Here is a 25,941-nt window from a genome sequence, read left to right as displayed (position 1 = left end):
GACAGTTTTAGAAAACTCACCGGAGGTAGATGCCTTTCCGAGCAATGCTAAAGACGAAATATAAGAAGATCATGAAATTTATTAGAACCAATTTTTAGTTTTCACTTATAAATTAAAAAGAAATATCATTATTATATGCTGAATTTTAAATGTTACTAAATATTAAAGTAGATCTCACAAATAAACAATATTTTCTATTATTATTTATTAAAATATCAATATTAAATAAAACCATAAAAAAGTGTTAGGCTAATTTTTTGAAAATAAATTCTAATAATGATGGATATTTTACTAAATCTCTTTAGTCAGACAATTTTTCGTGTAGATACATTTATTAGTTGGCGCCCAAGCAAAAGAAAATGATATAAACATTACTATTTAATTATTAGTCAGTAACTTATGTAATATAAAACTAGGTTGAAGATCTCAACTTAAATATTTTTCAAACAGTACTTTTATCTTTACACTAAAAAAGACTATTCAAACAGTAAAATTATTATTAAAGACTATTTAAATAGTAAAATTATTATAGTATTTAATACTTAATTTCCAATACTAATGAAAATTTCTTTAGTAAATATACCTATGCGAATATTATAAACCTATACAACAATAATATACTATATAACTATAATATAGATTTATGTAAAATTATAGGTAAAAATAGATTGAGTATTAGAAATTGAAATTGAAACATTACAAGTGGTACAATTTTTATTTGATATTCAGAAGCTTTAATTCTTTTTTTTAATTATCAATCATGTTACCAACAAGCCAACATTCTTTAATCTTTTTCCATATATATAAATGTCATGAAATCAATGAGCTCCTGAAAGTTAGAATTTTCAAATCTATTATTGCATTTTATATGTTATTTCGTCTGTGAATCATGGCCATAATAATATTGAAGGAATAAAAAGACCTTAAGGTATTAAAAAATGGAATATTGCATAAAATATTTGGCTAGAAAGTGAGAGTTAATGGAGTATTTAGACAGTTATATAATGCTAGATTGTATGACCCAAATTCAGTAAAAATAACTTCAAATCAGGGAGAATAGAATGGGCATGTTGTCAGAATCACAATAACAAATGTAGAACTAACTAAAAAGAGTAATCAGTGTTAAAATGATAATTGAGCAGCCTTGTGATCAACTATACACTAATTAATAGACTCATAGAATTTGGCAATATTTTTAAAAATAGTTACTAGTAATTATATTAAAATCTCTCTTTAGCCTTTTATTAACCGATGCATTTCAATGTTTGGCGCCCAAACAGAGGAAATTGAAATAATTATTATTATTTAGTAACAGTTTATATGGGGAAGGTGTTTACTATTTTAAGGACCATATTATTTTTCTTTGTTTTTTTTAAAATAATCTGATGGTTTACTTCAAGATTAACTTTTTTCTCCTCCTAAAATGAAACATTTGATGGTTGTGCTAACTTGATTGATTAAAAAAAAAAAGTTAAAATAGTCAATTCCTTATTTATTTTACTTTAAGATACATAAAAAAGATACTTTATTATATTACTTAATCTATTAAGTAGATAGATATAATAGATATAAAGAAATTTCATTACTTAAAAAAATTATACTCAATAAAAATTTCAGAAACGATTTATATGACCAATTTTTATTAAAAACAAAACAAAAAAAAAATTAAACAAACCTGTAGTCGTACCTGCAAGGCTTGACAATGCTGAAACAACAAGAAAAAAAAAATATATATATTTTTTGTATATATTGATAAATAAAAAGTTTACATATAAATACAAACCGATATACACATTCAATATTTTAAATGCACTATATTAAATATATTTTAATCACTAAAGAGTTATTATTTATGCAAATTTGTTTGATATTTTTATAGTAGCTTTGTGTATTTCTTTGGCTCTTTTCTAAAAGTTCTTCCATAATTATTTGGTTATTGATCATTATTTTGTTTGATTAGCAACTAAGTTATAATAAAAATTCAAGAGGGCTACCCTGTTCCTGGTGGCTTTTTTTTTCATATTGAGAAAAATATCTGTTAGATTCAATTCAAAGCACAATATAACAATAAATTTTCTCTCTTTCATTTTTAATGGTATTTTGTAATAAATTTGAACCAATATATTTTGCTCTAATTCAATAAATTGATTCATTCAAGATGTAAGAATTAACAATCAAGATTGACTAATCTATGATATTGTACAAAACTTCAACGACTCATATCCATTTACTAACCCAGATTATTTTTTCTCAATTTTATGAGTTATTCATGATGTAACTAAACTGTTTGTTAACTTAAAACAGCTCCATAGTTTTCAAGAAGGAGGCTCTTAAGAAATGGGATAAAATGAGACCAGAGAATTTTGAAACAACTTATTTTGGAATAAGGGGACTCTGAAATATCTAAATGAAAATGACATAAAGAAAAAAAAAAGAAATTCAATCTCGAGCATAAGGATAATGTTAAAATACAAAAGTCTAAATAAAGAAATATCCATTTTATTCTCCTACTCTATCACCTTTTTTATTTTTGTCATCTTGAACCTCTTCTATTGATTCATTCTTTTCTACTTTATCCACTATATTGAGTTAAAGGGTTAAAAATCTAAAATTTTATTTCAGATGACTTGTTCCATATAAATAACTATCATAAGGATGTAAAAAATAATATACTCTTTTCGAAATATAATCTTAGAACCAATTAAACTACTCCCCAAAACATCTATTTACCACTACTACAATCATAATAATAAAATTTAATAGCAATTAAAGTTAACCTTTCAAGTACAGCAATTAATTATTTTCCCATTGAAGGGATATTTATTAAAAAAGTCTTTTGAAAATTTTGTCATTCCTTTATAATTTTTATTCTTTTAAATGTAATAACATTTCAAATTATTATTCCATTTTTCATTTATTACCAAGTAAAAAAAATTATTTTTTGTTTATATAAAATTTAAAAAATGTTCGTTCATGTTCAAGTGAAAATTTGTTTTATTCTAACTCTAAACTTGGAATTTTGTCCAAATATAAAATATCTTAAACATTGTTTCTTTTTTTGCATAAATTATTTCGTTTATCATATATATTTTTTAAAATATTATTTCCATTTATCGTATTCTTCATCATTTTATATGCTGGACTAGTCCTAGTTGAGAGTGAGAACAAATTAAAAGTTACAGTGGAACCACAGTATAACAAAACCCTCGGGTTTATCAAAAAATTCATTAAACAGAGTGACTTGTTATATCGAGGTTCCACAGTACAACAGGTAAATTTTCTGACATGAAAATGACATAAATTTTGCAATTTCATTATATTTACAAGAATAAAAATCTTGAAGGGATGATATCAAACTTCTAGAACATATTTTCAATTTTTAAAAAATAAATCAATTATGCTTGTTTCATATAAATAACATTTGTTTTAAAATGTGCATTGAATCAGTATCACAATCGATTGTGTTAGGTCATTCAGTTCCATTTGATCATCACTATTTAGTGCTAAGTGAGACTGAAAAATATTAGGTGCATAAACACTGAGACTATATACATTAATCGTGACTAAATATTTTAGTTTTAGTCACACAACAGATTCATACCATAAATTTTAAACAACAAAGCAATTGCATAATAGAGTGGTTTTACAGCCTACATGATTATAGCAGGCAAAATTACACCTTTAACAGGACCTGTTACTTTTAAAAACTGAGAAACTTATTAAGAGAGTATAAAGGCATGACATTGTAAACTGAGTCGTCAGATTGTTTATTTCTTTGCCAGCAATATGTTGATTTGAAGTCTCATGAAAATTTGTAAATATTATATTTTCGAATAAGTAATTAAGTACTTTCAATGATTTGCTTCTTGGATTCCACTAATAAAACTGAAATGATTAGAAGTTATTTTTAGATGAATGTATACAACAAACTTCTAAAAAAAATTATCAGTACAGTTTTAGTAGGTGTAATTTTACCGTATGGGACAAAAAGAATCATTCTACACCAAAAAAAAATTTACTAAATATGACTAACTTATTTTAAATTAGTTTAAGCATCTAGACACCTTTACAACAATAGTGGCATGCATTAAAAATAACGATAGTCACAATATCAAAAATAAAAAATATTAATGACAGAAAAGGGGAAGGAGCGAATTTCAAAAGACATCAAATCTCATTCATTTTTACATCTTCTAAAATACATATGAAACTGCTTCCTATATTTAAAATTGATTTTAAAAACAAAAAAAAAAACTGACAGCAAACTAAACTATTATGATCACGACAAAAGCCTAAATTTGAATTACATAATATTAAAAATCACAATGAGTGCAAAAAAGAAAAAAAAAATATGAGTTACAGAAAAAATATAAAGCATTTGAGTGCCAAAAATATAAATCAGCCTAAAGAATGATAATTTTTTTTTATTTATGTATTATAAAAATATTAACAAAGATAAAGTGAATTGGATTTTGTATCTACCACGGCCAATTTTTTAAATAAAATGGATAAATATGTCTGTTATATATTTTAATTGCACACAAGTTTGAGATAATTGCTAACATTGTTGATAAGTATTTCTACAAGAAAAATGCACCAAATTTTTGTTATAATTTATATGATATATGTAATTACCTCATGGTAACATATAGCATATGTTCTGATATATTTATTTTCCTATTCAGAATTAGTAACAGCCTAGTATTTCCAACATTTTTACTAAGTAAGCAACTTCAAGGTGGGAGACGATAGCTACAAAGATTTCATCCACGGTGAGGGCCCTCTCATTCAACAATATGGGGAAATAAACAGTCTTTTCATTTTATTTTTATTACAAATGCTGATATTTAGAAATTGAATCACAATTAAAGCATTTTACCTCATTTTTTTTTTTTTGTTCATTATAAAGAGTTATTATGTTTGATTTTAGATTTTATTTTTTTTCTTTAATATTAATGTTAAAATCACATTAGTTTTTCAGTTTAGTCATATTTTTCTTAAGCATAACCTGAGTCTAATTTACATACATCTCTCTTCATCTATTATTAAATTGTTAGTTAGAATATAAATATTTTTTTATTCTTATGAGATTTTTAATTTATTATTTTTACATGTATGGAGAAAAGATTTAAGTCATCAGAACCCTAATGAGATAAAAAGTTCATAATAATGTGATTAACAAACCATTATTTCATTAAAAAAAGATTTGGCTGATTTTTATTTTAAAACACATCAATATCCCATGCATTAAACAAAATAAAACCTGCTATTTTCGAGAACATAAAAATAGAAGAAAAAACAAAATCTACTAGGAAATACTACAACCGTTACTGTTTTCAACAATGGAAATAGAGAAACAAACCTGGACTACTCAGGCTAGACGAACTGGACCCTACAAAAAAATAAATAACATAAAATATTCATTTTATCAATCGCAATTTTATACTAAATGTTATTGGCGATATGCTTATCAATAATAGCCATCTTAAGACGACTATGTTTTGCATTAATTGTTATACTAATAATTTAATGATATAAGTATAATAATTTAGTGATATAAATGTAATAATTGATTAATTGAGTAACTAACCATTAGGAGAGACAGCTCCTGCACCTGTCATTGCCGCTAACGTTACCAAATTCTGCATTGTCATTGGTGTACCTGTAAAAATAAAATTTATATTTAAAAAAAAGCATAAATATACATAAATATTTTTTTTCTTTTTTCAGAAGCTATGAAAATAATAAAATATAACCTCAACCACAACAATTTATGAAGGACCTTGTTTTGACTAAAAATTTTACAAGATGATTTGGTCAGTATTCATCCTAAATTATCAGGTTTATCCCAACCTCAGAATTCAGGATTTAAGGCCCATTAATTAGTAAGGCAATAGTTTTCTGTAATGGTAGCAAAGTAAGAGCAAAGAGTCCTTTTCTACATATTGACAGTTTAATTTGGACACTTTTAAAAACCTACTTAAAAAGTGATCAGAGGTGTAGAAAAAAAGCTAATTACTGAATAATGAATGATTGAAATTGTAAAAATGTTATTAATACATAAATTTTGTTTTTTATATTTATTTGTTATTAACAAAGTTTTTTTTTTTCTGTTCGGCTATCTGAATTTTTCACTAATTCGAACTCCTTTAGTTTTAATTTGTTTTGATCAGTCAGAGTCTACTGTATCCACTCCATATTAATTGTGAAACTACATTAATTATCTAGATTTACTTAATTAGATTTCTGGGCAAGGACAATTTATTGCGATTAAATTATTTGGCTTAAGTTATTATTATTATTTTATTGAAGCCTGTAAGACTTCAACATATAAAACTCGTAAAAAGAACTCCATAATAATTATTATTTTGGAATATAATAATCATTTAAAAAAAATTTCAGTGAATTATACTAATCCTACATTAGGACAAAATATGTATAAGTTGTATAATATATAAGAGCTTTCCATTAATACCTGTGACTGGAACAAATACAAATTAGATAATTATATCATATCAAAACAATGACCACACTTACCGTTAGCAACTGACATGTTTGCCAAACCTTGAAGAGCAGCTAAACCCTGCAGGTTAGAAGAACTAATATCACTTAAATTAGGATTTGAGCCATTTAATGCAGCCAGTCCTTGTAAACCTGTAATCAAAGTGTATAATACAAATTTAAGAACATGTATTAAAATATTTATATATAGTGAAGCTACTTTCACGTTAAAACAGATTTAATAAATGAAGGGTAATGAAATCTTAAAATCACACTAAATGTAAGATACCATGTTTTACGACTGAGTGCCTCAATATTATAAAACATGGTACCTGACACCAAATTAGGTAATAGAAACTCATAATCGGATGAAAAACATAGAACCTGCAAGGACCCCTACTCTATTGTGTATTCTCATATCCACAAAAAAAATTTGTGAATAACAGCTAGTGAAAGTTTAAGCTAATTGGGTAATATACTTTTGTGAGTTTTTTTTTTTGGACCAAATATTATCCTCGAATCTTAACAATCGATTTCCCACAAGTTTTCATTTCTTCAGTTACCATGTTTCACAACCGAACACATCACTTATGAATGATTCATTAATAAACAGATGTTGTATCCACGACAATTTAGAGAGTCATCCTACTCATGTTTTGACAAATCCATGGGATACATGCCCAACGGATCAGTGCTGATTAACTTTATATTAACTTAATTCATTCACTATCCAACTCGACAAATGTACACATTCCACTCCACAGTATAAAGAACAATGTACAAAAATGTCAATTTAATTTTTTATATATAATTTTAAACTTTCTAAAATAGATTGATTAAGAAACTATTTTATAAATTAGAACTGTGAAAAGATAATAAATATATTCATATTTTGCTCAACTAATGCAGTTATAGCATTTTAAACAAGGCAACATCATCGAGTTTACACCAATAATGATAATAATTAGCAATTAGTTTTATATCAATAATGAGATCAATTTTCCCTAGATATACCAATGCCTCTAATAATCAATCTGATAAAAATAATCTTGAAATTATTCCCTTTACTTTCACTTACCTATATATGGAATATAAAGTAGGGAGAAGTATTGAAAACAGTTTGAATCAGAGTTTTCAAATAAATATAAGTTTTAAGGTGCCGATAGTCCAAATAAATGAGTTTCGCAAAATGGTTTGTGTATAACTATGTGTGTTTGTGAATTACCTAGCACAAAATTGAAAAGTTGTGAAGAACTTAAATTACATTTTAAGGTAGTTATAAGTTTGGGATAGAACAGACATTTTTTGGCTATAATCGACTAAATAGAAGTCCCACTTTATATTATAGATTTTATACATTTTACCATTTTATCCTGAATAGCTCAGACAATTTTAATTAAACTCCTCATATTAGAGTACAATTAATTATTCTTTAATATAAAATAGGATTTATTATGATTGAAATAATGTGTAAGGGCTTAAATACAGAATTTTCAAAAAAGTTTCCTCCAAATATTATTTAATTTTGTACATTTGAAATAACAAACCATCTCTCATTGTTAGTATTAATTTAAAAAAAACAAAAAACAAGATATGAACTATGAAAGAATTTGAAAGTTAGCTAAAGTAGAAAATAGACATTTCTTTGTTTTCTTGGTTGTTATGGCAACAGTCATAATTTCATATCTATTGCCATAACAACCATAGAAACACAAAAGTATTGAAATAGTTACTCTGTTTAATCAATAAATGGAGTAAGGGAAAATACTTAAATCATGAATAATAATTAAGTTGCCATTTTAAAACAAGTAAATATTATCTTCAACCCAAAATAGGATGGTAAGTGAAAGTTATAAGATGTCTCCACCGCACCAGATTTTTCAACTGATAATAATTAATTATGGATAGGTGCTTTATTATTAGTCTTTTCTTACATTATTCTTCACCATGTCTGACCTTCGTTAATAAATTTACAATTTTGATGCATCACAAATCAAAAAAGCTCCCTAAACGTCTTCTCAAGTTTTTTATAGCATAAAATTTACATCAATTATAATGATGAGCAATTAAATTGCTGAAATTTGCAAATTTAATAGATTTTTTTTTAATTACCAAATAAAGATATTATTACCATGCTTCTTCCAATATTCGACAGACTTTAGGAAAAAGATATATAAAAATGCAAAGCAGTCCAAATATTAATAAATATGTAATAGAATGTGACAATAGCAATAAAATAGATGTTGATTTTAATATAAATTTACATCATGATTAATTCATGATACAGACTCTGAATAAAGAAATTTTATAATTTATTGAACATCATAAAACATTATACAAAATTGTATTTATAATTTACTGTTACTATTTTATTACTGTATTATATATTCCTGGTCAGGACAGCAGTCAAGAATAAATAATAAATAGTTACTCAAAGTTGACATTTCAACCAACAATAAAGGTATTCATCTATATAATATATGTATTGTATTTATATCATTACTATTGACAATATTACCTATATAATATTGTTACTGTTAATACATTATGTACAATATTACTAAAGCACAAATGTATTTACCCATTTTTATGTTGTTTTGAATCAAAATAAATAAATACAAATGTTTTTAAAATGTGTATCCATTTTATTCACAATTTTAAAATGCCATTAGCACAATAATATGATATTTACCGAGTGCAGTTTCTTAGTTTTTCTTGGTGTAGCAAGTATTCTATGCAAAAATTTTTGTTTAAATTACTCAAAGATGTTTTTCTCTTAACATAGCGGCCATGAGCATAAAAGCAGTGGAATCATAAGTTTTTTTAATTAAAATTTTTTAAATTTGTAGAAAAAAGCCATGAACCAAAACAAACAAAACAACAAACAAAAAAATTACAAACATCACCCGTTTTTAACCTTAGCTTTATTTCCTCTTAAATTTAATTTTCTCTAGTTATTGTAGACCCCAGATATTTAAATTTCTTTATATATATTAAAATTTATTCCCTGTTATATTTTTATATTGTATTTATGTTTCCATAACCATAGCTGCTTCTATAACTACCCAATATGTTTAGTTTTCTGCATTTATTTCATAACTATTTACCAGCTTTCATGAACGATATACTTAATTTAAATAACTTTCACATCTTCACCAAGCAATACTAAATCATTAGCATTTATTTCTTTTACCTAGAGTCAAACCTTTATTAGGTTTATGTTGTTTAAAGGCGTAAAAACCTTTTCGTTATCAACGCCTGCAATCTTTCTTAGCACAAGTTACCTTTCTAATGATATAGTCTATTATATTATAAACAAAATAAAATTGGGAATAGATAACAGCTTTGTTTTAATGAATGAACCTTTAATTTATCAGTATAATAATTACAGATTTTAACTACAGCAACAGATCAAACTTTTTTTTTTTTAAATCAATTTATGCAAATAATTAATATATTATAACAACAAAAAGAATTTAAAATTTTAATTCTTATCATAAATAACCAGCAATTTTATTCATAGTTAAGAATATGTTCAATTATACCTGCTGAGTTGTGAAGAAGAAGTTGTGTCCCAATATTTGGTTGGACATTATTGGTTTGAAGATGTTGAAGTAACTGAAGAGGAGTCAAACAGGAACTACTGGGATCAGTCTATTGACAACAAAATAAATTTAAATAGTTGGAGAAAAACAAAAAAAAAATCAACTAATGTATAACATTAAGTATTTATTAATTTAAGAAGGAAAAAAGAGAAATATTTTCTCAGATTGAAAACTAATTTCTGGAAACAAGAGTAGTAATAAAGATGTATAATATACTTTTGGATTGCCAAAGGTTTTGGAATATTTAAAATTGAAGATGGTAATAGAGTACGGTAATAATATAATTATTTCAAAAAATGTATCAATTATAATAAAATATACACTTTAGCCACAATATTCTTTATTAATTATCATCATGCCATTATCAATGCCTTATTTTATTTTGACAGTCTCACATCGATCTCTAAAAAAATTGCAGGCTATTCTGCCTAAGTCTAATATAATATAATTAACCTATATTTGTCAATTGTTTAATATTAATTCTTTTATTTGCAAATTTTGTTATACAACTATGAACTAACTTATCAACACATTTGGTTACATAACATATGTTGATAAGTTAGTTGATAGTAGTATAACAAAATTTACAAATGAAAAAATTACTATTAACTATTTGACAAATATAGGTTAATTGACTGCATTATATCAGACACAATCTGCAACGTTTTAGTGATTAATGTGAGACTGAAATTACAATTAAGATGGTCCTTGATATTGGCCAGGTTAGCTGAAATGTAGGATATTTAAAATGAATTAATAAATAATATCAAGGATAAATGGATATATTTTATTATAATTGATACATTTTAAAAATAATTACTTATAATATTACCATACTCTATTACCACCTTCAATTTTAAATGTTAGCCATAAATTTTTCCAAAACCTTTGGCTATCCAAAGATATGTTATACATATTTATTTAAAATGAATCAATAAAAAATATTGAGGCTAAATGGATATATTTTATTATAATTATAAATACAACCATTATCGATCAAGATATGAAAATATAAAATTAATTCAAACCTGCTGTGGTAGGGACGTGAGGTACGATTGCGGGGACAAACTGACTCCTGCCAAATTCCAAAGGTTAGCTTGCATTTGCTGCAATCTCTTCTGATCCTTTTCCTTTTGAGTGTCGGCGAATTTAACCACCAAAGGCAGTGAGCATCCCTATAGGAAAATTTTTAAAATAAAAAATAAAATGAAACAGATTTAAGAATTAATTCCGATATTTACTTATTGAATTATAAAGGAATGATTCTAACTATAACGGTGTAGACTAGTTGCGAAGGACACTGATGATTTAAGAATATCAGATAATGAGAAGTCATTATAATAATAATAATATATAATTCAGTTTTAATTACACTTTTCAAAATAAAAATAATTGATCTGACATCAATTAATAAAAGAGACTAGGTATACTAAATTGGTTCCCATTTTGGCAATAATGAGTAGTGAAGTAGTCAGCCATATTTCATTCTTTAAAACTAAGATTCTTTTTAAAAGATAAGATTACCGCATCTTTCAATAATCAATTATTCCCAACTAATCCTAACTTAAAAAATGTTTCAAAGTTCTAAAATTCGTACACAAAATTTTATCATAATAGAGAAATAGCCAGTTTTAGTTAGGATAAGAACTGAGATTTCATAGATTCCTGGATATTAATATAAAGCATTTGGGAAGAAAATTATTTCAATTATACTCATGAAGTTTGAAAGAAAAGTATTTCAAGTTTTCATAACATTCGTTGTATTCAAATATTCATAATACTCCTAAATATTATGTAATGTAAGTATTGTATTATGTATTTGAATACTTTCCTATTTCTATCTGAAATATTCCTTTCATTATCATCATGGGTGCTATAACTCATCGCTGAGTCTTGGCTGCCTCGATTAGTCTCACATTGGTCTCTCTCTCTCTCTTGCAGCTGTTCTCCTGTTATATAGTCCAAAAAGAGCTCTCTATCTGTGTTGACTCAATGGGGTGGATAGATTATTTAGATTAATTATAATTATTAATTATACATGGATGGATACAGCACAATCTAAGTCTTCTAACTCTTCTTTTTCTTTCTGAACACGTAAGGACAGGACGAATTGTACAGAATCGTTTTTGCTTTCCTGGAGATCAAGTGATTACTTAGATACCGCTACAGGCCAAAACAACATTTCTTTGCCGCCAGGATCCTCTTTGATATTCTATTTTTCTTTACTTGAGAGCCTAGATAAACAAATTGTTGGACCATTTCAAATTTTGAAGTCACCAATCGAGATCTGTGGATGTAGTGCATTTATGCCTGCAGCCAATACTTGGTTTTGCTCTCCTTTCATTACTTAAGTAAATACTACTTTACTGATTACTTAAGTATTATGTCACGAATATATTATAATAGAAGATGCAGAATATAAAATACTATGCAATATTCTGTTTGTTATTTTTTATACTTTGACCTCTAAAATGCAATATAAAAAAAATGTATTTCATCTTTTATTTTGCTTTGCGGATTTCTTATAATTATTATAGTCATTTTTAAAATTGAAATTTACACAAATTTAACTTTAAAGGACTTTTAAGTATTTTATATGAATTGAATAAAACATAAGCAGTTTACTAAAAAAATGTTTGAAATTACTAATAAGTACAGTGTTTGACACTAAATGATTATATCATTAGTAAGATCTGTATTATATTATAAATATGGGTTCATAAAATAATGAAAATTTTATGACAAATATGTATATGAATATTTGCTGAATTAAATTTGGAGTGTTTACTTTTAATATTGTAGAAAATCACAACCTGATCCCTTATCATTATGATACATATTATGAAACATTTATATTTTAATCAATACCACTGTTCTTATATTAGCAAATATATTAATTTGCTTTTATTTTTTAATAGGCACCAGAGATTACTCTAGTAGTATAGCAGATTGACACTCGTGTGTTTCATTAAGGTAAACAGCCTTCTTGGCTCTGATAGAATCCTAGAATACAAGGGTTCCTCTATTGAATTGTAATCCCTTTTAAACTTAATAAAAAAATTGAAGATTTAAGTTGGTTTCTTCGGGGTGGGAAAAGAGGAGCACCCCCTGAGTTCTGGCAGTTATTTTTGGACTAGATAACATTGTAGCCAAGGAATCACCTTAGCACAAACTCGAGTTGGCGGTTTAAATCTGGCCGAGAGAGTTAACTTTTACTTCATGGTGACCCCATGGAATGAAAACTCAACCTTCTCGTTCTTGCTATAATAGGTTGGTAATTCATATGATAACTACCCAGCTTTTCAGTAATAGCGAGGTAGGGGGTTAAAAAAAAAATCATTGAGATACAGAATTTAGTTTCAAGAACTACAATTGTTTTTTCCCAAGAAAAATCCTAATAATAGTAAGGGTTACTTCACGGATATTTTACTGAAGTGAAACGTTATAGTTTAAGAGACTGTTTTTTCTAACACAGAGACTACTATGGTCCAAACCTACTAAGAGGTATACTATTAAAATGTAAAATTATTTCTATGTCACTCAATGGATTTAGAAACAATATATAAATAGCTCAATCAAATTTGTTACAATTTTTTGATAATGCTCTCAATCTAGTCTGAGTTTTGATGTAAGAATTTTTTTTCTTTGTATATCAGAGTGGACTTATCGATTACTGAAGACTGACCTTACTGAGATTATATTGATTCAATGTTTATAAGGTGGTTCATAAATATCTGGAATTAATTTTTACCAGAATTACAAACCCATTTTGAATTTTTGATATAATAAATTTTTAAACAACTTTTCTGTAGAGGTGAAATAGAACCATTTGTGAATTTGAATTAGTAGATAGAGACTAAATAATCTGTAGTGCAAGTTAAATTGTATTCACTTAGCTGAGAATAAAACTGAGTATATTTATTCAAGCTGAATAAATTTGAATATTAAAAATTACACCTGAATCTTTTTCCATTAATATAGTTATGGATACATCTCATTAAAGATTTTCATCAGTGAAATACGTTTCTCATTATTTTATAAATTTTCTATGTTGAGCAAGTTTCTATCCCATAATTAGTTTAAAAATTTTCTCATAAAGTATTCAATAATACCTTATGATGAATTGATGGCTTGTTGCATAGCAACACCATGATTTCTAGAAAAACGATAACAAGTTTTTGAGATATTTGTTTTTTTTTCAACATTGGTTTCACTGGAAAAAAAAAAAATAACAAACAAGGCAATCTAATTCACTGGAACTTTAAAAGTATTAAATTTGAGGTTTTGTGATTGGAATTATCCAATTTTATTCTGATGATGTTATGACCTATGAAGGATCTTGGGTTAGCCAGCACTTACACAAAGGAATGATATAAGCATCCAAGCTCAACAGCCAGGTTTATTCCCAACTCAATAAAGACTCTGGTACCCACTTTATAGAGGCTGTCTCTTTATAGAGACAGGCTTAAAATTGGGTTCAGATGTTAGAAACCCTGTACTTTACTCACTGATCTACCTTGTTCTATTTAACAGTAAACTTAAGTTCTTGAATAAAAATCAGAACAGAAAATTAATAAGAATCAGAAATCATCAAATCAATTGAACTAAAATTTTCTTAATATTTACAGCCGATTTCTTCATAGCCTGAATTCATGCCTTCTTTATAAACGGTCTTTGAGGGATTTTGTATCACTAGGTCCTTGTAGTAGATTTGATGGAAATTTTTTTTCTAATTATAGGATTAAGTTCATTAAATACAGAATTTTGGAGCTTTATACCCGGAGATTCTGTAAAGACAGGAGAAAGGCCAATTCGAGCCATTAATGATTAAAAAAGTATTTTTGGAAGTACATAATAATAGGAAGTAGAGCACATTTCAGTAGCCAACTTGCAGGGAAAATCTTTGGGGAGAGCTTTCGAAGCAGCAGTAACAAGAGTGCTTAACCAGCTTCTAGTGAAGATCAGATCGATGTCCTATCGCAAGCCTTGCTTTTGACAATTCCCAGATACGGAATGAGCGAGTACACTTTAAATTTTTCACTGTATCTTTCCTCCTTCCACCCTTTATTTCTTATTTTATTCTGTTTTATCTTTTTAATGTATTGATTTTTAGTTTTTGATATTTCCTTTCATTACTTGAACTGATTAAATTGATATGTATTTTGAATTCAAATCGCTATTGTGGTTTGTAAATATTTAAGAGAATGTGTATCTTTGTAAGAAAGCACCTAAGACTATAAAACAATAAACAATCAATCAATCACAGATTTCCAATATAGCCACTTTTTTAATGCTGCTTGATCTAAGTAAATTTTTGTTTCAAAGACTACTCTACTCATTATTAGTAATTTTTTTAAAGGTTAGAAAAGACCAGGTCTAATTCTGCAATTCTGAAGGAGAGGATTCTCTTCTATTCCTTTTTGATGTTATGATCTCCTTTGAGAGTTTAAGACAAGTAAGGCTACCATGGAGGTTGGGAGTGACAGGTTTCAAGCCTATTTCCAGTTTAAACAAATTTATTCTTAAAAACAATCTTTAATTTCTCTTAGCCTTATATTTAATAGAAAGTTTATATTTATCTGGAACGGCTCATATTTTAATGGCTTATGTAACCTGGACCTTTCATTATAAAATTTGAGCTTCATCTTTTAAGTTATACATATAAAGCAGGTCTAATAAGACAATTTCATTGAGTCAAATAATTAATCCTTTATTTTTTTTTTTTTTATAGGGCATTAGGCATGTATCATTATTAAAGAAAAATAACATATTTAAAAAAAAAATATTTTATTGATTTGAATTGTTTTCACCTTTCTTCAACATCTTTTGTAATAGTCTACATAAATTTTTTTATAGTATGAACAGCCTTTGACCCAAAACAAGTTTTTATAATCAGCTTTCTAATATAAATATATTGATGAAAAAGTATGATTAGAAATATTTTTTAAAAAACAATAATGCTGACATGCCTAATGCCTAAAAATGGAAACCATCACCAATGGTAGCCTATACACCAAGAATATACATAAAATAAACAATTATTTTACAAATTAAAAAAAACAAAAAACATATCCGAATGAAAACTCATTCAATGGCAGGCAGATTTCAAGTTCCGTTAATACTTTGCCTCTATTATCTGATATCTTAAATCTTAATTTGAAATAAAAAATAATATACACAAGAATGGAACCTCTAATAAAAGAGTTAAATAGATAAAAATTCCCTAAAAGTTTCTTACTATAAACGTGACACATGTCCTTATTATTCTGCTCAGTAATCCCCAACTACTTTCTACACAAATCATAGTTATATATCCATGCAAACACAATAAAAAACATGCTTGAAGCTAGTGTACACAATGCATACTTGATATTAAATTGTAAATTTTGAAAATAAGTCTGATAAGACATTAAGAATTGGGCTGCTTTACACAAGTATTACATGAAACACATGATTAATAATACAGCACATTAATAAATATAATATATAAAGGTGTGGTTTGAGAGTATGTAAATGTAATCTTAAGTGTATGTAAGTATATTGATGTAATTCTATTACTGTACTTAACGTCAGTATAGTTTGAATTTTTTTGCACTTTAAGCTATATCATCAATTGGGTACTTAAAGTCAACTAGCTCGGAAGATATCATTGGGCATCATTAGAACTACAATGAATATTTTATCTATGAAGAATATCACATTTCTTTTTCAGATGCCTTATGTTACGAGACACTGATTTTGATATAAGATTACAAACTAGTGGATTTGTGAAAATATGATAAAGATATTCTTCTATTGATAGGACTAAAAATAAGAAATTAATTGTTGGATTTTATTTATGATCAAGAGTTTTTTTATCGTAAAATGATGAATATCATGACTGCTTCAAAATCGGGCTGATTAAAGTAATATATAACTTTTTTCAATAAATTGGGAGATAAAAGTATATTTCAAGAAAATTCTAACCCTATTTTTGGGACATGATTGGTACAATTACTTTGTTGAATGTTCAAGTCTCTTGTTATCTTTAAAATGAATATATGATCAACAATCATTTGAATTCTTATCTAACATCTGTTAATAACTCTGTTGTGGCAATATATTCTTGTCTGAATGTGAAAAGTAAATAGTAAATAAATGTTAACAGAGAACCAAGGTTGTGTACAAGGTAAATTCACTGCTTGGTTTAAATAATTTTCCTATTATCTTTTAATTAAAAAAATATATTGTTAATATTGTTTTTATCAACAAAATTTCATTAAAAAAATAATAAAACAATAAATTAGTAGGGGGACATATTTTTTAAAAAAATAAAATCTATAGAAATAAAGCAATACAATTTTATTTTTCCAAATAATTTTGTACTCGATCAAAATATAGGGGAACAAAATTATTGTTTTTTTATTCACTGATTGCAAAGAAGAGGATTAAAGAAGATAGAATTAAAATTAGTTCAGATTTATATAAACGTTTAACATATGAGTGACTTAGAAAAAATTTCAGAACAGATCTATACTAGATGAAAATAATTAAAACATGGACAGGATGGAGAAATTTAGAGAGAATTAAAAAAATTGTTTAAACAAACAGTGAATTTTTTATTCTATTTATTATGTAGAGTAAATGTGTTCTTAATCAATCAATTTTTTTTTAATAATTAAAATATTAAATCTGCCCGTTAATTCGGGATATGTAAAAGTGTATCATATGAGTAAATGTGATTAAAGTGCATGCGTTTTTATGTAAGATTTGATTATACGTAATGATATTCACATAATAATTACACACATATACAATGAAAAAGAATAACTAAGAATATTAAAGAAATAGATATAAAAACAGATGTATGCCACAAACCACGTTCATAAAAGAAGAAAATATTTCTGTTTTTCAAAAATGAAAAAGATTAAAAGTATCAAAGTATTGAAACAGATTTATTGTAATAAATCAAGCATATCTTGATAAAAAAAACTGAAGCAGAAGTTCCATCATGATGGAGATTACAGTAATAATAATGATAATGACAGCTGTCGCATTATATTTTAACATGTAAACTGACATTTTCTGTCATTCTATGAGGATTGCTTGATTGTTGATAGTTTTGTCAACTATCTGTGTATGTGCAACAAACTTTTCAGAAGATATCTTTCAAATGGAACCTCCGCTTTAGCATAGCCAAGCTTATAAAAAATTTTAGATATAATTATTTATTTTATGATTATTACAGAATGTGGCATCCAGTCTGTTTTTGAAGAAGAGAAAAGACGGATGTGTGAGTGATTACCTCCATAGTTTTAGAATGATGCATTGCTTTAATGGCGTTGATTGCGCACTGCTTCGAGGTAAAAGTGACAAAGGCACAACCTGGGGCCCGGAAACACACATACATAAGCCATTATACAAATGATGCGCGACAGATAAGAAACTTCTAAAGACCACACGAAAAAAATAAAATAAAATAAAAAATCTACATCATTAGATTCTCTAGACATTTCTAAAGGATCATTATTGTGTTAAAAAAAAAAAAAAAAAAAAAAAAAGGAAAACCTGAAAATCCTTTCCAAGATCAAACTGCAAAAAGGGAGCAGCAGTATGATTTTGTTTAGGTCCCTTTAATAAAAGTTTTATTACTACACAAATAATATTAATAAAGCTATATTGGGATACTTAATATAGTAAAATACAATAACACCAACAGGGAACATAAAGTTTTACAGAAGTCACATTTGATCAAAAAAACAATTGGATGGCAGCCCAAAATAAAAAGCTACATATATATGTTAGCTGTGCTCAAATATACGTATAATTATAAGAGAAAAACAAAAATAAATAAATAAATAAAACTAAAAAAAAAATAAATAAAGTGTGAAATTAACTATATAGTGAACACGAAGCCAACATACACTATGCGCAAACAGTACAGGAATTCTGTCTCAAAAAGAAACAGTTATTTACATTGCCAATGAGAAAATATTACAGATATGTTACTTAAATAACGAACAACAATGGGTTGTTGATAATAGGGATATTATTATTAAACAAAAATTATTAGTTAATATTGTTTCTTGATCGGCCAGACTAACCTGTGTTATAATTTCGTGGCCATTTCCAGGTCCCTTAATTGATAGGTGTCTTGGAATAGACAACTGAACTGCCAGAATGGTCAAGTATAACATCTCAATTATATATATTAAAAATAACTGAAAAATTATGTTTATTTTTGTCATCTTTAGAGCCATTAATAAAAATTACTTTACTATATAATGAATGACATTGTAATAATAACTCAAAAAAAACAAAATAAAAAAAAAATTAATGTATAATTTAAGTTTATATAATTTATAAGTAGAAAAAGATAATTGTAAATTAATAAAATATGTTGGTCGAGAAGAAAAGGAGGTGTGGTGAATGAAGAAGAGAATTCTAATAAGAAAAAATGATTGTTTAAATAAAATAAATTATATCCTAGTTAAGTCTTAAACCTCTCTTTATTTCTTCAAATAAATTTATACCTCACATCCAATAATTTAAAATCTTTTTGCTGGATATTCTGTCTGTTGCTAGTCTGCCTGTAAAATTGTCCTTGAGGATGTCTGGATTAGCCGAAATATTGTACTTTTAAAGAAATAAAGAGTGTTTTGAGCCTTAAATTGGGTAAAATTTATTTTATTTAAACAATAAAAACCAGTTTCAGGAAAGTGAAAAGATTATATATGAAAAGAAAAACTTATTTTTATTGATTTATAAAATTTGGACTAAATTTCAGGCCATTTCAATTAACACTTGACTGCGGATTACAACAAATTGTCATCAAGTCATGTTAGCTTGGGAGCACGTAAGATAACAATGTTCCGCAAAAGAGGCCACTATTCTAACTTGCAGTGGCTTAAGAGCTTAAGCACCTTCATTTCACCTTGATTTTCAGAACCATGTTAAGTATTGTTTGTCCTAGCTTCGACCAGCTACGATCATTCTAGATTCTACTGCCTTTAAGGATTTTTACACTCCTTTACTTATGTATAAGTATTATTAATAATAATAATAAATATTATTTTATTTTACAAACTTCCAATAACATTTTATATATGTTCAAAAGATTAATTAATTTTTTTTTTAATTAAAGACATTTTTTTACATTGTTTTGGATTATTTCACATTTTATAAATGTTTTATAGAAAATGTAATGATATAAATTAACTTTATAGAAGAAATAATATATATACCTATGTATGTAAGTGCGAAAATATACAAAGTTTTAATTATAAAAAACATAAAGTTGTTTTTTATTTATTTAATCATTTAGTTTCAGTAAATAAGTTATGAGTTAAAAATTTTGTATTTTCAGATTAACTTTATTTTATCTGAATATTGATGTATTACATCAATACATCAATATTCAGATAAAATAAAGTTTTAGTCTTTTTTCATACACAGATTTGAGTTCAGTTCTGTGTATGAAAGATCCATGATAAGTTAATACTAAACTAAACTAAATTAATTTTCGATAGGGTATAGATGTATTTATTGGCTTATAATGCAACACTAAAATTTGGTCTAATAGGTGTTAGTACATCAATACATCAATATTCAGATAAAATAAAGTTAATCTGAAAATACAAAATTTTTAACTCATAACTTATTTACTGAAACTAAATGATTAAATAAATAAAAAACAACTTTATGTTTTTTGCCCTGATGAAGGTCTGAAATTTAGGCTGAAATCTTGGAACTCAATAAAAATAAGTTTTACTTATTAATATTATTCTCTCCATTTACCATAATCACCCGTCCTCCCCCGAACAAATTTCTTCTTAACTGCATCTATTTCATAATTGATTATGCAAATAAATATAATATAAAAATAAATGTTGATAGACATTTCTTCATTTGAAAGAAATGAAAGCACACAAAATAAAAAAAAAATAAAACTTTTTTTATTTAATATTTATCTAATCTTTTGTGACAATTGTTTTTTTTGTTTTTTTCCATTTTCAAATTCAGTAATTATTAAACAGTTAAATAATAACTACAAATAATAGAACTTTTTTTGAAGAGTGAAAAAAGAAAAGAAAAGAAAACAATGACATGTAACATACATGTATGTTTATATACAAATTATTTGTGTTAATATTTATGTTTGAATAAAAATAAATCAAACAGATTTAATAAAATTTAAATATAAAATTTATAATCTTAGTTGTGTGGTGCTCACATTTAATTCCTTTAAGTAAAATGTATGCATTATAAGAAACATTGTAAAATTGTAACACAGCTTTTACAAAGGTGTTGTAATTTATGTAATTTCAACTTACTTTATTATGAGTGGAAAGTTTTTTAATAATTTTAGAATTTAATACTTGCATTATTATTATTATTTTTTTTTTAATAAATACAAATTCATAATATAAGCCAATCACGATTTTAACAAAAAATCAAATCAAACAAAAATGAAATGATGTTATTTTTAAATAATGAACAATTAATAATATTAAAATAAATTCTTTATTTTTTTACTTATTATCGATTTCGATTATAAATATTTAAATAATCAATTTCAATCATAAGACAAAGCCTCTGAGATCATGATGCTTTTCTAACTGCTATAGACTAGCCATTGTATTAGTATTTGTTAGTAAAAATAAATTAAATGCTTATAATAAACACCAGATTTCAGTAGTGAATACACAGATAACCTTAAAGAAATATTTATATTTTTTTTTTTTAACTTAAAGCTGATAAAAAATTATATGTTTCTTCTTAAACTTTATTATCAGTTTTAAAATTTGATTTGTGTTCTAAAGGAATAATATACATCAAATACTTTAGGATTACTCCAAGAGGACATGGAGCTGTACACCCTTATTAATGAGTAAATCCAGAAATTGTCTTCAATTCCCCCTGGGGGGGGGGGAATTAGAAATAACTTTATTCAACTTTAAAGTGATGTCCATCAAGAAAAAATTGCTAAGGGGAAATTAAGAAATCATTCATGGTCTATCAGAATTTAAACCTTACCATTTTAAGTTCCTCCAGGCATAAAACCTTGTTTTGTTTAGGATAAAAATATGGAGGATATAATGTAATATTGTTTCAAAAATTAAAAATTTTCTTTTTCTGTAAGAGCTTTCCCGCCTCCTATCTGGATCCGTGAATATGCCAGTCAGTGGTTTAAATGAAAGTGTTAATACTATACTGTTTATTTGTATTTGATAGAAAACTACAGGCAATGATCTAATCCAGAAGATGATAAATTAGAACTTAGAACAAATGTTATTATAATCAATTCAATAGGGCAGTGCTAAACCTGAACAAAATATTAGCCACACATAGGTTAGAAATACTCAGAAACCCGGGATATAACAAAAACAAAATAAAAAAAAATAATTTCTGGTGTTTGAGAAGAGTATCAAATGCAGCAGTTCTGCAGGCAAACTATTACAAATTAAAGAAATATCAATTCCCCAAAAAAAGGCTTCACAGCAGAAATCCACGGCATATATAGACAAATGTGGATTTTGGAGATTAGGAAACTGTGCACAGGATTCACCTAGTTGACAAAAGAAACCAGTAGTTGCAGATTATATAAAACCAACCATTTGAATTGAATAATAAAAAGATAATCAAAGAGCACTAAAATTCTTACAGTCCTAGAAGATAACGGTCGTCACTGGTATAGCATTGCCTTGATATGCAAAAACCGCTATCTAAGGAGAATAAGCTAATCCTAATGTGGACTACGGGACACAAGGGAGTTGAGGGAAACAAGATAGTTAAAGAACTAACAAGAAAGCGATCAGAAACAGGATTAATAGACCCTGAACCATACTGTAGTATATTTCTTAGTATATTAAGTACAGATATTGAACCCAGTACAGTGAAGAAGAAATACTAGGTGTCCAAAACCAGGTATGAAAAAATCTAAATTCTTCAATAATGTTTCTAAGGAAAGGACTTTCCTAGCAAAAAATGAGTTGAGAACAATTATGAACCATTTCCCGTAAAAATATAATCTCAGAAAGAATAAAATAGATGAAGATTCTAATTGTTGTCTGTGCTAAGATGAAGAGAAGGCAGAGTATATTCAATGAGAATATGAAACCCTTGCCTTTAACAGACTGTAATAAAACAGGCAATAATAAAATCTGATGATTAGAATTAATAAAAAGGATCTAACAGGCTATGTTAGAAGCATCAGATTCTCTTGGAATTTCTAAACGAGTAAGAGGTATCTCACAAAAAATCCAAATAAGTTCCAAGTGAGGAAGGATTTCTCATCCTTGTAGGCTAATAGTAATAATTTGAATTGAAACAATTTCCCTAAAAACAAAAAATTATAAAATATTTATTTTACTTAATTTATTGTATTAATACATATCTTATAATAATTATCTTATACTTTATCAACTATCGATGTTTTATTGATTGACTTCATAAATAATTATATAAAAATTATGAAATAAATAAGTATTTCAAGGAAAATTTTTAGTAGACCATTATGGCAGTTCAGTCGAATATTTAAATAATATAATAGTACTTAAATAGTTATTTCAATTTACTAATTTCCATCCAGACCAAACAATACCTTTACTCTGGCCAGAAGTGTCCCTGAGAACAGTACATTCTTCAATGGCACCGAACGTTTCAAACATTTGTCTCACATCATTTTCATTGTATTTTTTTGACAACATTCCAACAAACAGTTTCCTCTCTGAAACAAAATAAAGATAGAGAATTAAAATAAATCAAATTATGAAATTAAATAATATCAGATACTTATTAAAAGATATTAATCAAGGAAGAATTCTGGGAAGATGGTTGGGGTTGTGGTCAGTGCTAAGAACAAAAAAACAAGATAACAACCAAGGAATACAAAGATATACATAATGATAAGAAAATAACTAAGATTATAGATACATAAAAAGTGTTGAAATACATGAATAGATTAAGTATAATAAAAAGATAAAGGCTGTATGAAAAATGTAACATAAAAATTAAGTAAAGAACAAATAGTAAAATATTTATGGAAATCTAGTTGGTAAATATATATACAAAATGGTATATATTATGGTTACTTATTTTTATATTTTCTTTCTCTAAATTTTCTTTTTCTTTCCATATTTCAATTTTTAAATTATTAATAACTATTATATTCATACTTCTTTGTGTTATATAACTTAAACTTTTTATTTTCCAATTCTCTCATCACTTCATTTTATTAATTCCATTCTGTAAAATTATTCACTTTATGTTATTCTGTTTATATTTTATTTTTTATTTTCTATACTTATTGGTTGTTATCTTGTTTTGTTTTTAGCCCTGATGAAGGCTAGAAACTCTAGCCGAAACGTTAGCACAATTAAATAAGCTACACCAACTTATTTGTGTTTCATTTGACCGTACCCCCAACCATCATCTCCTAGTACTTCATCCACGGTCAACTATCTCTCATTATTATGTATACAAAACGAAAATTATTTAGAATAAATTAATGAAAGATGTAGTAAATAAAACGTACACATAGATAATTAAATATGTAAGTAAAATAACATAATTAAGGAAATGAAAAAAATTAAAGTTATATAATCTAAAAGAAATATGAATATTTTAATTTAAAAATAATAATTTAAAATGAATGTAATAGGAAAAAAAAAAAGGATTGAATGAAAAATTTCCTGATGAAGGCTTGAAATCCTGGATGAAATGTTGGGACTAATAAACAAGTTATATACTTTTTTTTGTTCTTCATTGACCACACCCCCAACCATCTCCTCATTATATAAATCCACATCAACTAATAACTCATCATGAAGGAATTTGATTGAGTGATTTCCAGCAATGTATAAATTATTGATTCTTAGCAATTAATTAACTTTGGAGTAGATTTCAATATAAATATAAACATTTTGTTTAAGACGTCTACAATAAACTGAAAAAAATATTAGATAGTACTCTATCAGGCTAAATGAACATTTATAAATATATTATAATATTTAGCAGATATATTGTTGACCATAGATTTGATAGTTGAGGTTACCTTTTGGCCTAAATTGCAGGCTCTTATCATGACTATGCAAAAACAAAGATAGAAACCATTATGTGATATGATGACAAAAACTAAAAGTATGATAAGAACATAAAAATATAACAAAATGTAATGTAAGAAGATAACAAAGAATATAGATAGATGATAGATATCAAGAATATTATATATATACATTTTTTTTTTTTTAATTTAAAAATGTATTGACTTAAATGTATTGACATATTGCGATAGTGTAAAATTTTGACTGAAATATACGTTTTGAGATCCCATGAACCCAAATAGGCTAGTCTCTTAAAATGGTATGTAATTGCGTGAGCAGCCTAGCACAAAAATGAAGTCATGCAAAACTGAATTTTGAAAATGAAATTTCGAATTAAGATTGGTGTTGTAATTGGAGGATTAAGATAAATTCCAACAAATCCCATTAAATCACCTTTACCCTTCGTCGTAAACCTACTGACTGCCCTACAGTTTCATTTAATGATGTTTCTCTTACCCCTGTCGAACAGATCCGCTACCTTGGACTACATTTGACCAACGATTAACCTGGAATCCTCACACAAGACTGAAAAGACAGAAAACTGCTCGTCGATTCTGACTATTACACCATTTACTAGACAAACGGTCTAAGCTTCCAACACATTACAAAAGACTGTTTTACATGAGTGTAATAAGGCCAATCTGGACATATGAAGTTGAGCTTTGGGGCTCCACTAAACCTTCGAATTCCTCTCGTATTCAATCCTTACAATCCAAAATCCTCAATGCTCCTTACTTTGTCACAAATAAAAT

The 25,941-nt window shown here is 26.5% G+C and overlaps 1 protein-coding gene across 17 annotated transcripts in view; it reads right to left on the bottom strand.

The window, feature by feature from the left end:
* Positions 1-25,941, bottom strand: part of bru1 (bruno 1) — a 406,895-nt gene that overhangs the window by 26,802 nt on the left and 354,152 nt on the right. For 6 of the 17 annotated variants that reach the window (XR_010843011.1, XR_010843012.1, XR_010843020.1 and 3 more), the window contains 9 exons: positions 23,689-23,814; positions 18,391-18,470; positions 11,135-11,281; positions 10,047-10,155; positions 6,538-6,654; positions 5,591-5,662; positions 5,363-5,392; positions 1,676-1,705; positions 21-47 (listed from right to left, as the gene is read on the bottom strand). Coding sequence is in view for 2 of the 17 variants with exons in the window: in XM_067045974.1 (XP_066902075.1) it covers positions 21-47; positions 1,676-1,705; positions 5,363-5,392; positions 5,591-5,662; positions 6,538-6,654; positions 10,047-10,155; positions 11,135-11,281; positions 18,391-18,470; positions 23,689-23,814 (738 nt within the window). In the remaining 15 variants the exon portion in view is untranslated. The remainder of the gene's footprint in view (positions 1-20; positions 48-1,675; positions 1,706-5,362; positions 5,393-5,590; positions 5,663-6,537; positions 6,655-10,046; positions 10,156-11,134; positions 11,282-18,390; positions 18,471-23,688; positions 23,815-25,941) is intronic. The other 11 variants (XR_010843014.1, XR_010843022.1, XR_010843016.1 and 8 more) reach the window with 7 other exon arrangements.

The sequence above is a fragment of the Halyomorpha halys genome, unplaced genomic scaffold, assembly GCF_000696795.3.
Source record: "Halyomorpha halys isolate HHAL.00 unplaced genomic scaffold, Hhal_1.1 Scaffold300.1, whole genome shotgun sequence".
In the NCBI taxonomy this organism is placed as follows: Eukaryota; Metazoa; Arthropoda; class Insecta; order Hemiptera; family Pentatomidae; genus Halyomorpha; species Halyomorpha halys.
This window is presented reverse-complemented; position numbering and strand designations above follow the sequence as displayed.